A 14,239-nucleotide genomic window follows, 5' to 3' on the forward strand; every position below is an offset into this window, starting at 1 on the left:
GGACAAGAAGTGACATGATGTCACCTCCTCAGTGTTGCAATTGCGGTTGCCAAGGGGTGGTGTCTTTGGGGATACGCCATGGGCTTCTCTGCATGAAGCTGGAACTGCAGTCCCTGTTGGGATGCCCCACACAGGCGCTCACCTCTCACCTGTCACACGCTTCCTGCAAAGCACTGCCAGTGTGTGGCAGTGCACGGCATCATCTAAGAGGGTGTAAAACACAGGACACGTGGCTTCAGTGGGGTGTCCCACATGGGATATCACAGGTGGTCCCCAACACGTCCAGCCTGCTGTCTCCACAAACTTTGGGTTCCATACTCTGTCCCCACTGTGCTTTCCTCCACAATCCTCAATGAGGACAGCAGCAGGAACCACTGGGGACACAGTGGCACCCACACAGACCTCTGTCGCATGCTAAGGACACACACATATGCATTATTTTGTACGTGTATCCGTGCACACACACGATGTCACAGACACACAGAGGCAGAGCACTAAGCATGTAGTACACGTGTGTACGGCTGCTGCGCCTATTGTGACTGTGCACACACATAATATACGTGAAGACATGCAGTGGCACACATGTGGATGCAGACATATGGGTGTGCACACGTGGGGGAACAGGGCTCCAAAGTGAGGAGAAATTCATCCCTTTGGGGGTTTATCTGTGAGACTCCATTTTCTGTCACCATGAACACGTGAGCTGTGAATCTTCCGATGGAATGCACAGCACTGCAGGCAGGCATTCAGCTCAGAACTGTGGCTGTGTGTCTCTGCCAGGCTGAATCAGCCCTCTCTGAGCGGATAGAAACACCCAGCGCTCCACATCTGCCTCATCCGTGGCACCGCCCTTTGGGGTACGGACATCTGTGACAAACTATTGCCAAGGACGGAGCACAGCAGGAGGGAAATGTCATCCTTGGCAAACACCTGAGACAGATAACCGGGGGCTGGGGGACCGCGCTGGGCCCAGGGCGGCAGAAGCTGGGGGTCACAGCTTGCAGCTCAGTGTAGGTCAGCCCCTCGTTGTCAGCGGGTGGCACCTGGAGACACAGGGGAACAGTGGGGTGATACCATGGGGTTCCCCAAAGTGCATGTGGGGGGACCAATGATCCCAGTATGCGGGGTAATAGCCAAGGGAGTGCGATTGTTGTTCTGGGCTGGCTGAGATTTGGGGTCTCCTTGGGTAGGACTTTGAGGGACGCTACAGGTGTAGTTAGGGGTTCCCAATGCATGGCTTGAGGGTACCCATGGGGTCTGTGGGGTGGTTAAGGCTTTAGGGGTGTGCAGAGGCTTAGATTTGGTGCTCCTATGAATATGACCTAGGTGTCCACATTGGAGTTTGAGGTTGTAGATGGGATGTAAATGAGGGAGAGAGAGAAAAAGAAAGAAAAGAGAGGAAATGGAGAGAAGCAGAGAAGGAACATAAGAGAGAGAGATGGAAGGGGAAAAGCAATCGTGGTCTGTTTTGAGGAGCTGCAGTGCTGGAGCAGAAGGGGGGATGAGAGTGCTCATCCAATAGTTGAAGTCTCCACCTGGCCAAAAGGAGACAGCAAGAAATGCAGCTTCTCTGGGCATCCCTCTGTGTCTGCTGGTGGGCAGCTGCAGCATCGCAAGGATGTAAAGAAGTGAGTTCACAATGCCACATTGGTCAGAAATGTGTCTGTACCAGAAAGGTGCTTGCGGTGAAGCAGTGCCATTGGTGGACACACAAAGGCTGTCCGGTTATCTCACGGCATCTCGGGCTTTGCAGCCTCTGTTGTTACAACAAGAGCCTTGTCTTGCAAATGTTTGAGAGGTAGCAAGCAAAGAAAACCTGTCAGAAAATGGGTTTTGTTGTTCCACAGCACTTGTGTGGAGCAGAGAGTGCCCGTGTGAGGAGTTCCCATGGTGAGGTTCCTGCAGCGCGAGCGATGGCACTGCTGAGCACAAGGAGCACATTGCATCCATGGCCGCTGTGCCATGAGCACACGCTGCAGGCCAACGGGCAGAAGCATCCAGAATTGCAGGGCAGCCCTTGGAGAGGAGAAGCAGTGCCAGCGCAGGGAAGGAAACAGCCCTGAGAGCTGGGATGGCCCAGAGGGAAGGAACAGCTCAGCGCTGTGAGCAGCAGCTCTGAGGCTGCTGTACTGCTGAGAGCAGTTGTGTTGGAACACGCTCTGCTCACAGCTGTGGGGATCTGCACCCACGGTATTAAAGGGTGCGGAAGGATTTGAGGGAAATGAAAGGATGTTGTGGTTAGAGATGAGCATTTAGGGATTTGATGTGATTGAGAAGTATATGGGGGCTCTGGCAGTGACTTGTGGGGGTTAGATTTGGTGAGATCTGGGAATCACTGAGGGGAGAAACAGAGCATCAGGGAGCCCAAAACAGGGAATTTGGGTCTCTCCCACACAGTGCACCCCAAAAAGGAGACACCTGGGAGGGAGGCCTTAATGGGGTCTTCCAGCACCCACGTTAGCATCGGTATGTGGGGTCTGTGGAGTGGTGGGTGCACCCATGGGATGGGATCTCCTGGTCGGCACAGGTCAGTCCCTCACTGTCACCAGGGGTCACATGGGGACAGCGGAGAAAGACTGTGGGGCTCCTCAGGAAGGCAGTGAGGAGGGACAGCTCTGTTGTAAGTGTGAGGTGAATGTCAAAGATGATGCATTTGGGGATCTGGGAGGGATTTTGATTTGGGGTCCAATTGGTCCAAAACTGGGAGATCCTATGTGTGGCTTTTTGGGGTCCCACTGCATGGTTTGGGGTTACCCATACTGTTGGGGAGATGTTTATGGTTGGGATTTCCCCAGGGTCTGCAAGGGCTACAGTTTGGGGCCTGGGGGTCTCTAATGCAGTCATATGATTTGGGGAGTCCTGGGGTCCTCACGTGAGGGGATTTGGGTTCCAGGTGGAGTATGGGGGGCAGATGGGACAGGTTGGGATCCGGGGTTCCTGACCCAAAGACTCATCTGGAACTTCACCACCTCAGGATTTTGTGGGTAGGCACCGGAGTCAAAACCAAAGGAGAGCAGAGTGGGCTTATGGGAGATGAAAGGGGTGTGAAACTTGTTGAATTTGTGAGAATAGGCAGGGGGATGGAGGTGGATGCAGGTAACACTTGGGTGGATTTATAGTGGATCAGTAAAGGATGGACACAGATGCACAAGATGACTGGGACTAGATAATTTATAGGGTCTGGAAGGGGAGGCAGGGGATACATGATGGATTTTTAGGTGGTGGAATGGGGACAAAGAACACCTGGGGGAATGGATAGGCAATGTATAGTGGATCCAATGGTACACCTGGTGGATTCTACAGAAGAATGGAAGGAGAGGAAGAGAAAGACTGGGGAGATGTGTAGGGGATGTACAGGAGATCCAAACCATTAAATCCCTTCCCCACCCAGACTCTCATCTCTCCATATCCAGAGGCTGCGGGCATCGATGACAAAGAAGATGCCGAGGCCAAAGATGATGGCAGCAGCGCAGCCCCTCACCACTGCCACCACCAGGTTCCCACGGGACACCAACTCAGCACCTGTGGGGTACAGGTACTTGGGTGTGTTCATCCCCAGCATCACCTCCATGGGGAAGGGATGTGATGACACTGCCACCCATGGGCGGTACTGGGGGCAAGCAAATGGGGGCAGGTACCTACCTGGGGGTGCAGGTGAGGGAGTCACCTCCAGCGTTATGCTGTCCCCAAGGGGTGTGGACACAAAGAGGGAGGCCTTGGGGTGATAGCAGCACCTGTAGGTGCCACTGTCAGCTGGGGTCACCGCAACAAGGATGAAGGTGACTGTGCCCCCGCCACGGGGGTCCTGGTGCTGGACAGGGGCTGAGTGCCCGTCCTTGTGCAAGAAGATGATGCCGCCATAGCCCTGATTGCAGCACTGGATGGTGACATTGGTCCCCACTTCCACAATTTTTTCGTGGCTGATGGAAATGTTAGGTGGGGAATATCGATGATCTGAATGCAGGGAGATAACAGAGATAGGACGTGGCCCTACGGAGAATGCCCAGGCCCATCTGCTTGCCCCATAACCCTCACCTGTCACCACCAATTCGAGGGGAAACTCTTCTCTGATACTCCCGCTGGCTCCAAAACCCGGTACTGGCACCAATACTTCATTGCATCTTCCAGCTTTACACAAACCAAGGAGAACTCAGCCATGACCTGATGCTTGTCCATGTCCTTGTAGGATCTCAAAAGTCCATCGTGGTAGAGCTCAACCCAGGCAGCCGGCTGGGGCAGGTGGCAGCGCAGGGTGACAGTGTCTCCCCGGGGACACCCCCTGGCTGGGGTGCAGCGACAGGGAGGGTCGGGGCACTAGGACAGGGGACAGCAGTCAGCCTTGTCCCTGCACACCATCCTGGGCCCCTCTGCTGGCCCCATGACCATGCTCCCCTCCCTCTGTCCCCATACTCACGTTGCTGTGCCCTGCTCGCTGCCACCAGCCACCAACCTGCAAGGGACACGGTCCTGGTCCCACACAGGGCCACCCACCCCCGTGGCACCACGTCCCCATTGTCACTCACCGAGGATGAGGGCCGACACCATTGGTGCCATAAGGCAGGAGCAGCTTGGGGACAGCGAGTCTGCAGCAGAGAAAAGAAGTGGCCAAAGAGCTGCTGTCAGTTCCTCTTGTGGACAGCGTGCTGTGATGTTGTCTCCTCATGTGGTATTTGTGGTCCCCAAGTGGGTGGTGGTACTGAGGGCACCCAGTGGTGACACACACAGAGCACTGCACACATCCCCAGTTGGGGCGTCCCACACAGACTGTCACCCCTCCATGTCTCATGCTGTCCCCAAAAGGCTGCCAGTTTAAAGCCCTGTCAGTGAGCCCCAACAGCTCCTGGTCTGAGATCCGCTTCCCCCTTCACACAGCTGGGATCCACCTGCAGCCATCAGCCCAGCACAGAGTACACCGCCCCGTGGTCAGAAAAAACAGAATTCCTGCCGTGGCACCGACCTCTCAGCCACGCATTTCTCAGATGAGCTCTCCCAGTCTTCTCAGCATCCCTCGCTGCCACTGAGGGGACAGAGGAAAACTCCACCTGTACTCCCACTCTGCCCACTGACCACCCCAGTGCCCTGAACACCCTTTGCATGGCCCTCAGCCTTCTCTCAGTGACTGCATCACTGCCGGCCTGACCCATCAGTAAGGGAGAACAGCCAGAGGGGTGAACCGGAGCAGGGAGTGTCCTGGTGATGTCCCTGAGCAGGGCCCCAGGAGGGCAGCACACTTCCCTACGGGTAGAGTCTGGCTGATGTGTCAGAGCCTCTGTTGCCCTCAGAAGGAGGCCCCTACGACAGCCACCCTTCTCTCGATTTATCTGAAGGGGGTCTGGAGGCGTGGAGCTGACCACCTTGCCCTGTGCAATGACCTGGGTGCAGGCTCAGGCACTTCCAGCTGCTGCAGACCTGCATGGGCACGTTCTGGGGTGCGCACACTCTGGAGACCTGCATTGATTTGGGGAAGAGCTTTCAGCCTCGTAGAGACCACATCCAAATGTGTTGTTTGGGAGGCAGCTGATGGGTGAGCAGATCTCCGCAGTGGGGAGCGATGCTCTGCCCTCCTGCTCGCCCTGCCCACACCAACTGCTGCGCCAACTGCTGTGCCAGGCTGTCACTGCCACGAGACCAGGAACTGACAGACAAATACATGGCTGCTGAATAGGTTTTAATTAGCACTTCTGCCTTGTTATAACACCTCTGATCAGCCCTACAGGGTACAGGGCACATCCTGATGGCGGTGGGCTGCTGGGACTCTGCTTTGAGGCCGCAGATGTCCTCTGATCTGGGAACAGTCGCCTTCCCTGGAGAGAGGGGTCGTGTGCTGAGGGATCTCCATGAAGTGCTGATGGCCCTGAAGTTATTGCCAGCTGTCAGGACACTGGGAATACTGGGGGCACTTGGGGCACTGAGGGCACTGGGGACACTGGGGACATTGGAGGAACTGCAGACATTGCTGGATATTGAGAACACTGCAGACATGGGGGACATGGAAGGAATTGGGGACAGTGGGGATGAAGCAATGCTGGGTCCACATTGATCCTTTGGTCCACATTGACTCCAACCCCATTGGATATCAGGGTCAACATTAAGTCACACTCACAGTTCTCCATTGACCACATTGGTTACATTTGTGGGATCTTATTGACCCCACTGATCTCTACCATGTTTCCATGCTGACCCCAACCCCATGGGACAGTGATACACTGACCAAGAATTGGTTGACCCACAAACATTGGACACGTCTGTGGGACCACGCTGACCACAAGGAATCTGGACCCATCCCCATTTCTGACCTCCTACCCCATTAAACCCACTCCAATCACAACAACCTTATTTAGCCCATAACTGCCTTCTCTTACAGGCTCATTCCCTGTGCCAACACCAACCCCAAAACCTACATATTGTGTCCCGAATTGCCCCCGCCACCCCACTGACCGCCCTCCGCACTGCACTGGAGGAGAAATAGAAGATGAAGGGGTCGAGCGCAGCGCTGAGGGTGGTGAGGAGCAGAGCGTAGGGCCTCCACTCAGGGCTGCGCTGCTGCACAAAGCCCACCACATGCGAGATGTTGTAGGGTCCAAAGCAGATCCCAAAGTTGACCATGGTGACCACAGCCAGCCCCACAGTGCGGTACTTCTTCTGCGGTGGGATGTGGGGTCGAGTGAGGAGGGCACGGATGAGGCCGATGTAGCAGAACATGGTGATGGCAAAGGGGATGAGGAAGAGGATGAGGAAGAGCTCAAGGCGCAGCGGGAGGACGAAGTGCAGCTGGGTTTGGGAGAAGTCATCGTAGCAGTGGTAGCCCCAGTGGCGCTGAGTCTCAGGGGCATTCTGGGAAGTCCACGGGGTGGTGGTGGGGATGTGCGGTGTGTTTGGGGTTGTGCAGGCAGAGGATTTGAAGCTGGAGTTGTTGAGGTTGGTGTTGGGGCTGGAGATCCTGCGGATCCCGGATTCCCTGGTCTTGGTCAAATTCACCCCATAACCACCTTCCCCATCAGCCTCAGACCCATTGTCACCAAACTCTCTGTGATATTCTGCCACAAAAACGATGGAACAATGGGACAATGCCATCACTGAAAGGACAGCGCTGGTGGCCATCGTCCGCCATAACCTCCGGCGCCGGTTGTAGCGGTGCGGGAACACGACCCCAAAGTAGCGCTCCACACTGAGGGCAGCCATAAAGAGAGTGCTGAGGTAGATGCTGGAGTAGAAGCAGAAGTTTGCTATGGGGCAGAGCGCTGTGGAGAAGGGCCACACCATCATGGCTGCCTCTTCGGCCATCTTGAAGGGGAGGAAGAGGAGGACAAGGAGGTCGGCAGTGATGAGGTTGAGGAGGAGGAGGTTGGCAGCGGTGAGGTGGGGATGAGGACGGTGACATCGGATTTTGATGAGGAGGGTGAGGAAGGTGAAGACATTGGCAGGAAATCCCACGGCGAAGGTCAGCGCGTGGACAGCAAAGACGAGCATGGCGAGAGGAAGGCTGTGGGACAAAGGGCACAGAGCTGTAGGGCAGGCTAGGGGGTCATACTGGGGCTACAGGATAGGCCATGGTATCAAACTGGGGCTATAGGATGAGCTAAGGGGTGATAGCAGAGCTATGGGTTGGACTATGGAGTCATGGGGCTATGAGGCAGGGCTATGGGGCACAAATGGGGCCGTGGGGTAATATGTCAATTTCTGGGGGAATGGGACAGGCAATGAGGATATGGGGTTGGATGTGGAGCTATAGGGCATGATATAAGGCAGTGGGAAGAGTTATGGGGCTATGAAGTGTGATATGGGGCTATGGGAAGGTGTATGTGGTCCTAGTAATCCCAAAGACATGAGGATGAGCACAGCAGGAGGAAGGCTCCGGGGCTGTGGGCAGAAAGCTATGAAACAGGATATGGATCTGTGGGGCAGGACATGGGGTGAGATTTGGTGTTGATTAATGCATTTCCTGCTCAGGGTGAGGAGAAGACGAGGGGCAGGGCACTGAGCCTCCCCATCTAAAAACCCATCACTGCCCCCAAATCCCACCGCTCTCCTACAGCTCTCCACACCCCACAACTCCTCAAAACCTCATGCCCCACCACAAAACCCTCCCTGCTACCCCACAGCCATATGTCCTGCCCCACAGCCCCATGACCCCCCATCCCACTCCAGAGCTCCACGTGCTGTCTGCTTGCCCCATGTCCAGCTCGTTGGCCTTGTATCGAGATACAGAGCACCATGATCCCATATCTCCAACCCATACTACCACAACCCCACATCCTGCCACATCGTCCCATGACCCCATATCCCTCCCGATAACCCTACGACTCTTCACCTTTCCCCAGTACTACACTGCTGCCACACATCCCTCAGCCCACCAGGAATCCCCCATGTGCTCACCTCCTCTGTTTGCCTCAGTGTCTGTGGGGAGCTGGGTCCCGCCCCATAGGTTAAGTGAGGAACTGCCAGGGGTGGGGCCACACTTGGGGGCCACTCCCCGCAGAGGCCCTTTCTCCTTTGTCATGGGGTGGGGACACCCCCTAGGCTGAGCGACACTACTTGAGGGTGATGGGACATTTTGGGGGGAGAAAAAAATGGGGGGGGGGGGGTGCACTTTTTATGGGACACCCCACAGGTGTGTAGGGTGGGTACAGAGGGGCTGTCACTTCAGGGGGGTGTCCTATGGGGCAGCGGTGACACTGAAGGAAATGTGGTGTTTCCTGAACAGCAAACGTCTGCTGTGTGGTTGTGGGGAGTCCCAAAATTGGCGTAAATGTACAAAAATAGGAGGTGCAGCGCTGTGGGGCTGTGTCCCTTAACTGTCTTCTCTCTGTACGTAGATCCAAATATCCCCCATCCAGCATTTCCCCAACGCCTGAGGAACAGGTGGAGGTAGGGACAAACATCAGCATCCAGTGCTGGAACCAGGGTTATCAGGGCACCATCTCCCTGCACCAGGGTGGGCACTCAGCCCCTGTCCAGCACAGGAACACCAATGGTGGGGGCATGGCCACCTTCACCCTCTTTGGGGTAACCCCAGCTGACACCAGCATCTATTGGTGCTTCTACCACATTGCAGACACCTATCTTCTGCCCTCAGCCCTTGGGGGCCGTGTGATGCTGAAGGTGACATGGGGACCTGCACCTCCAGGTAGGTCAGAGCCCCCCATTTGGGTGCCCCTTGTGTCACCCATGGGCGGCATCCCCAGGGACTTTCTTCCAGGGATGCAGTCACTCCACCTCTCACACCCCACAGTTGCTGAGGAGTCCCATGGGAATCTGGTGGTGGTGATGGTGAGAGGATGCGCTGCTGCCCTCGCCTTTGGCCTTGGCCTCTTCTTCCTCCTCGCTGCCCGCAGCCTTTGGATACACAGAGCTGACAGTACTGGGGGTGAAAGTTTGTAACTGATTTCATGCCATATGTAATCCCTAGAAATATTGATAATTACCTTCAACTTCTGCTTTGACCCTATCTACAGACCTGCACGTACCCCTTACGTGCCCTTCTCTCCTGGCTTCAACTGGAATAAAGTTCATGTTTTCATCTTTCTGGTGTGGTGCTGTGTTTTGGCTTTAGGAGAAAACCAATGCTGATGGCACAGCCGTGGTTCAGTTGTAGCTGAGCAGTGCTGCACAGAGCCACAGATGGTTCCGCTTCTCAGCTTCTCACCCTGTGCTGCCAGCGAGGGGCTGGAGGGCACCAGGAGCTGGGAGGGGACAGCAGCAGGCCAGCTGACCTGCACTGCCAAAGGGATATCTCACACCGTATTGCATCGGGTGAGAAATGGAACTCTGAGGGGAGCTGTGTGAGGTGGTGACGGGAGAGCAGCAGGGAAAGAGGTATCCAGTATGGGAGGGAACGAGCTGTGCTGGAGGTGGTGTAGAATGGTGTTTGGAATGATGATCTTTTCTCCCAACATCCAGATAGCGTCAGATGTGGAAGCTTGCATGGAGATCACCATCGTCGTACGGCAACTCACGAAAGAAATGAAGTGGAAATTTGGAGAGGAACAAGCAGTGAGGGAATTGCTGACCGCCTCTGGCAATGCCAGTTCCACCAGCCAGAAGGAATACAGGGACAGTTGGGTTCATAAAGGAGTCCCCTGTTTGGAAGGTTCCTAAGATTCACCTTTCTCACAACTCACCGAGTGGGACGGGACATTTTCCTTGGCATCATGGGCAGAATGCCCTGGATAAAGAGCAAGAGGAATCCAGAAGGGCTATGATCTGAGTTGAGAAAGAAGGATTTTGTTTGGGCCATGTCTGAGCTCTGTGGCAGCTGCTCACGTCTACACGAGTTCAGCCTGATGTAGAGTGCAGAACGGATACAGGACTTGTCAAAAGGACGTTGATTGAGATCTGGTGAAGGTGAGGCCATTGTTTGTGGAGTTTGAGGTGCCGCAGAGATAGCAGTGCAGGAAGATAGATGTGTTGTGCAGCAAATTGAGTGAGGAACTGAGTCACTGAGAGCGGTGATAAGGAGTTTGCAAGCTGAACTGGAAGTTGAGCCAAAGGTGTGCTTGCATGCACAGATAGCACAGCACAGTTTGCAGAACCATCTGCATGAGGCCTTTGTGAGAGAGCATCAATTACAGATAACTGTTGCTGACCTGGAGGAGGAGGATGTGGTGTCCGAGTGTGGCAGACCTGCGAGGGAACAGGTAGGTGTGTGTTGCTAGGAAGTGGCCTGCTACTGCCCATGGCAGGAAATGGGAGATACAAAATCTAGATGTGATGATAAGGCTGCCCCTCAGTTTCACCCTTTCACCAAAAAAGACTATCAAAATGAGGATGGGGAGCCCCTGGGGATGACCACAAAAAAGAGCCCATTGCCATCAAGCTGGAAGGAATCTCACTGGAGAAACTGAGACCGAATGTGTGTGCAGAATCTCCTCAACCAGTGGTGCTGGCATTGGGCTTACTGAGGGTGAGGACCAAGGTTACTGTAGTCTGGGAGTCTTCCTGACTGTGAAAAGAGAGCAAAGTTTTTCCCTTCCCTTTCCCCTCCTTTCCCCTCCTTCCCCCTCCCCTCCTTCCCCCTCCCCTCCCCTCCCCTCCCCTCCTCTCCCTTCCCCTCCCCTCCACTCCCCTCCCCTCCCCTCCCCACCCGTCCCCTCTCCTCTCCTCTCCTCTCCTCTCCTCTCCTCTCCTCTCCTCTCCTCTCCTCTCCTCTCCTCTCCTCTCCTCTCCTCTCCTCTCCTCTCCTCTCCTCTCCTCTCCTCTCCTCTCCTCTCCTCTCCTCTCCTCTCCTCTCCTCTCCTCTCCTCTCCTCTCCTCTCCTCTCCTCTCCTCTCCTCTCCTCTCCTCTCCTCTCCTCTCCTCTCCTTCCTTCCCTTCCCTTCCCTTCCCTTCCCTTCCCTTCCCTTCCCTTCCCTTCCCTTCCCTTCCCTTCCCTTCCCTTCCCTTCCCTTCCCTTCCCTTCCCTTCCCTTCCCTTCCCTTCCCTTCCCTTCCCTTCCCTTCCCTTCCCTTCCCTTCCCTTCCCTTCCCTTCCCTTCCCTTCCCTTCCCTTCCCTTCCCTTCCCTTCCCTTCCCTTCCCACACACTGGCAGCGTGTGACAGCTGAGAGGTTACAGGCTGTGTGGGGCATCCCAAAATGGACTGCAATTCCAGCTCCATGCTTGTCAGCCCTTGGCGGATCCCCAAACACACCACCCCTTGGGGACTCCATCTGCAATACTGAGGATGTGTCATCATGTCACACCTTCTCCCTTGGAAACCGAAAGCAGCTCTCCGGCCACTTCCTTTCTCCGCTGCAGTCTCACTGTCCCCAGGCTGCTCCTGCCTCATGGCACCAATGGCGGTAGCCCTCATCCTCGGTGAGTGACCATGGGGACGTGGTGCCACGGGGGTTGGTGGCCCTGAGTGGGACCAGGACCGTGTTCCTTGCAGGTTGGTGGCTGGTGGCAGCGAGCAGGGCACAGCAACGTGAGTATAGGGAAGGAGGGAGAAAGGGTACAGAGGGAGGTGGGCGTTGTCAGGGGAGCAGCAGAGGGGCCCAGGAGGGTGTGCAGGGACAAGGCTGACTTCTGTCCCCTGTCCTAGTGCCCCGACCCTCCCTGTCACTGCACCCCAGCCAAGGGGTGTCCCTGGCGAACAATGTCACCCTGCGCTGCCGTCTGCCCCAGCCAGCTGCCTGGGTCCGACTCTATCGGTACCAAAATGCAACATACATCGAGCAGAAGGACAACGTGCAGGACATGGCTGAGTTCTCCTTAACTAGCATTAAGCAGGAAGATGCAGTGAGATATCAATGCCAGTACCAGGGGTTGGAGCCTGCAGGGATATCGGGGAAGAGTGACCCCGTGAAGCTGGTGATGACAGGTGAGGGCACTGGGGAAAGCAGATGGCCCTGGGCTGATCCCACAGGGCTGTGTTCCATCTCTGTTACCTCTGCACTCAGATCACAGGTATCCCCCACCTGGCATTTCCCTCAGCCCTGAGGAATATGTTGGGATAGGGACCAATGTCACCATCCGCTGCTGGAACAACATCTCTGGGGTCGTCTTCTTCCTGCACAAGGAAGGGCACTCAGCTCCAGTCCAGCGCCAAAAACTCAGTGCTGGGGGCACTGCCACCTTCACCCTCTTTGGGGTGACCACAGATGACTCTGGCACCTATAGGTGCTCCTACCGCATCACAGGCTGCTGCCTTCTGTTCTCACCTCTTGGGGATAATGTGACCCTGGAAGTGATTCCCAGACCTGCAATCCCAGGTAGGTCTGAGCCCCCATTCAGTGTTCCCCTTCTCACCCATGGCTGACAGTGTCACTGCATCCCTCATCCACTGTGGTGAGGGCTGTGTACGGGGACACCTAATGCACTTTGACCCCACAGGTGACAATGGGGGTCCCAGCAGGAACCTGGTGGCAGTAGTGGTGGGGCGCTGGGTTGCTGCCATTGTCTTCATCATCATCCTCACTGTCTCTTTCCTCCTTGTTGCTCAGAGAAGACGAATGCAGACAGATGAGAGGCCTGGTGGGGAAGGGGTTTAATGGCTTTGATCCCCCATACATCCCCTATAGATCCCCACTGGTGTTGTTTGAACGCCCATAATCCCACCCTTCTCTCCTCCCCTTTATGACTCAGGTGCCACCCCCAGTAGCCCTGAGGCCATGCAGTTCCAGGTCAGTGTCTGGGTCGGGGGACCCCTAACCCGTACCTGCCCCATTGCCCCTTCCCCAGATGTCATCAGGAAAACCCTAACCCTGCCCATGGGGACCCTAAGGAAACCTCTCCCTTTTATGCCTTCCCATCACGTTGTGTGCACCCTCAAATCCAGCCCATGGGGACCTCCAAATCTCCACCATGGGGATACCCCACACCCCAAACTGAAGCCCCCTCGCATCCCCCTAGCCTTAAACATCCCCAGACTCAATTGGCACCCTCAAACGAGAATGGGACTCCCAAACACCACCCACAGGGAACCCCAATGTCACAGCCACAGCTTCCCAAAATCTACACCACCCCACAATCCCAACCCCCTTCTCCTGGACAGCCCCCCACCCATTATACAATGCTGTCCTCCCCTCAGGCATGTTGGGATCCCATGGTCACACTGCTGTCCCTGTGTCCCCAGGTGTCCCCCGGTGACAGCGAGGGTCTGACCTACGCCCAGCTGCAAGCTGCGACCTCCAGCACCCACCCCCGCGGCTCTTCTACCACCCCGGAACCCCCCATTATCTACGCCGAGGTGGGCACGCGGGGACCCCGCTGATGCCCCCAGATGTGTACGCAAACACGGGTGTGTTGTGTGCACACATGGACTTCAAGGGTGCACAGTGCCAGTGTGCTCGGTGTGCTCACCACCACGTGTGAATTACAGCCATGTACCTGTGCGTGTGAACACGTGGATGTGTATTAAACGGGTGTGCACCATCCCATGTGCACAACAGGTGTACAAACACACTTGTGGGACACGCTGAACTCTGTGCTTCTGTGTGTGTCTGTGCGATGCCGTATGTGTGCACCACCAGCTGTACACACTGCTGCTCATGTGTGTCCTTAGCATGTGCTCCCTGGGTCTGCACTACACGTGTGCCTCCACAGCACATGCATGTCATCAACACCTGCCCTGTGCCTGCACCACATCTGTCCCCACAGCACACGGGTGTCCTTTCCGTGTGCTCCCCACGGCGCATCTCCATCTCCACAAGCCAAACCAGCCCCCATCCCACAGTGGTGTTGGGGCAGGATTTGTGGTGAGGAGGGAAAATGCCTTTGGGTGACGGTTGGGAACAGGACAGAGGGGTTGTGGGGTTTGCC

The 14,239-nt window shown here is 55.8% G+C and overlaps 4 protein-coding genes and 1 pseudogene across 5 annotated transcripts in view; 2 read left to right on the top strand and 3 right to left on the bottom strand.

Moving 5' to 3' along the window:
* CHIR-AB1 (immunoglobulin-like receptor CHIR-AB1) overlaps positions 1-14,239 on the bottom strand; it is a 173,847-nt gene that overhangs the window by 112,158 nt on the left and 47,450 nt on the right.
* CHIR-A2 (immunoglobulin-like receptor CHIR-A2) overlaps positions 1-14,239 on the top strand; it is a gene marked incomplete at its 3' end in the record, with an annotated part of 151,594 nt that overhangs the window by 102,382 nt on the left and 34,973 nt on the right.
* On the bottom strand, positions 2,301-4,545 carry LOC112531191 (annotated as a pseudogene).
* LOC112531161 (free fatty acid receptor 3-like) lies at positions 6,099-8,540 on the bottom strand. The gene is made up of 2 exons (XM_040654292.2): positions 8,377-8,540; positions 6,099-7,483 (listed from the first exon to the last, which is right to left on the bottom strand). Exon 2 carries the CDS (start codon positions 7,468-7,470, stop codon positions 6,367-6,369), a length of 1,104 nt encoding a protein of 367 aa, XP_040510226.1. The 5' UTR covers positions 7,471-7,483; positions 8,377-8,540; the 3' UTR covers positions 6,099-6,366.
* Positions 11,748-13,882, top strand: LOC112531095 (immunoglobulin superfamily member 1-like). The gene is made up of 7 exons (XM_046904900.1): positions 11,748-11,794; positions 11,868-11,903; positions 12,021-12,299; positions 12,379-12,690; positions 12,812-12,952; positions 13,064-13,101; positions 13,554-13,882. Exons 1-7 carry the CDS (start codon positions 11,764-11,766, stop codon positions 13,689-13,691), a joined length of 975 nt encoding a protein of 324 aa, XP_046760856.1. The 5' UTR covers positions 11,748-11,763; the 3' UTR covers positions 13,692-13,882.

Source organism: Gallus gallus, chromosome 31, assembly GCF_016699485.2.
Source record: "Gallus gallus isolate bGalGal1 chromosome 31, bGalGal1.mat.broiler.GRCg7b, whole genome shotgun sequence".
Lineage (NCBI taxonomy): Eukaryota > Metazoa > Chordata > Aves > Galliformes > Phasianidae > Gallus > Gallus gallus.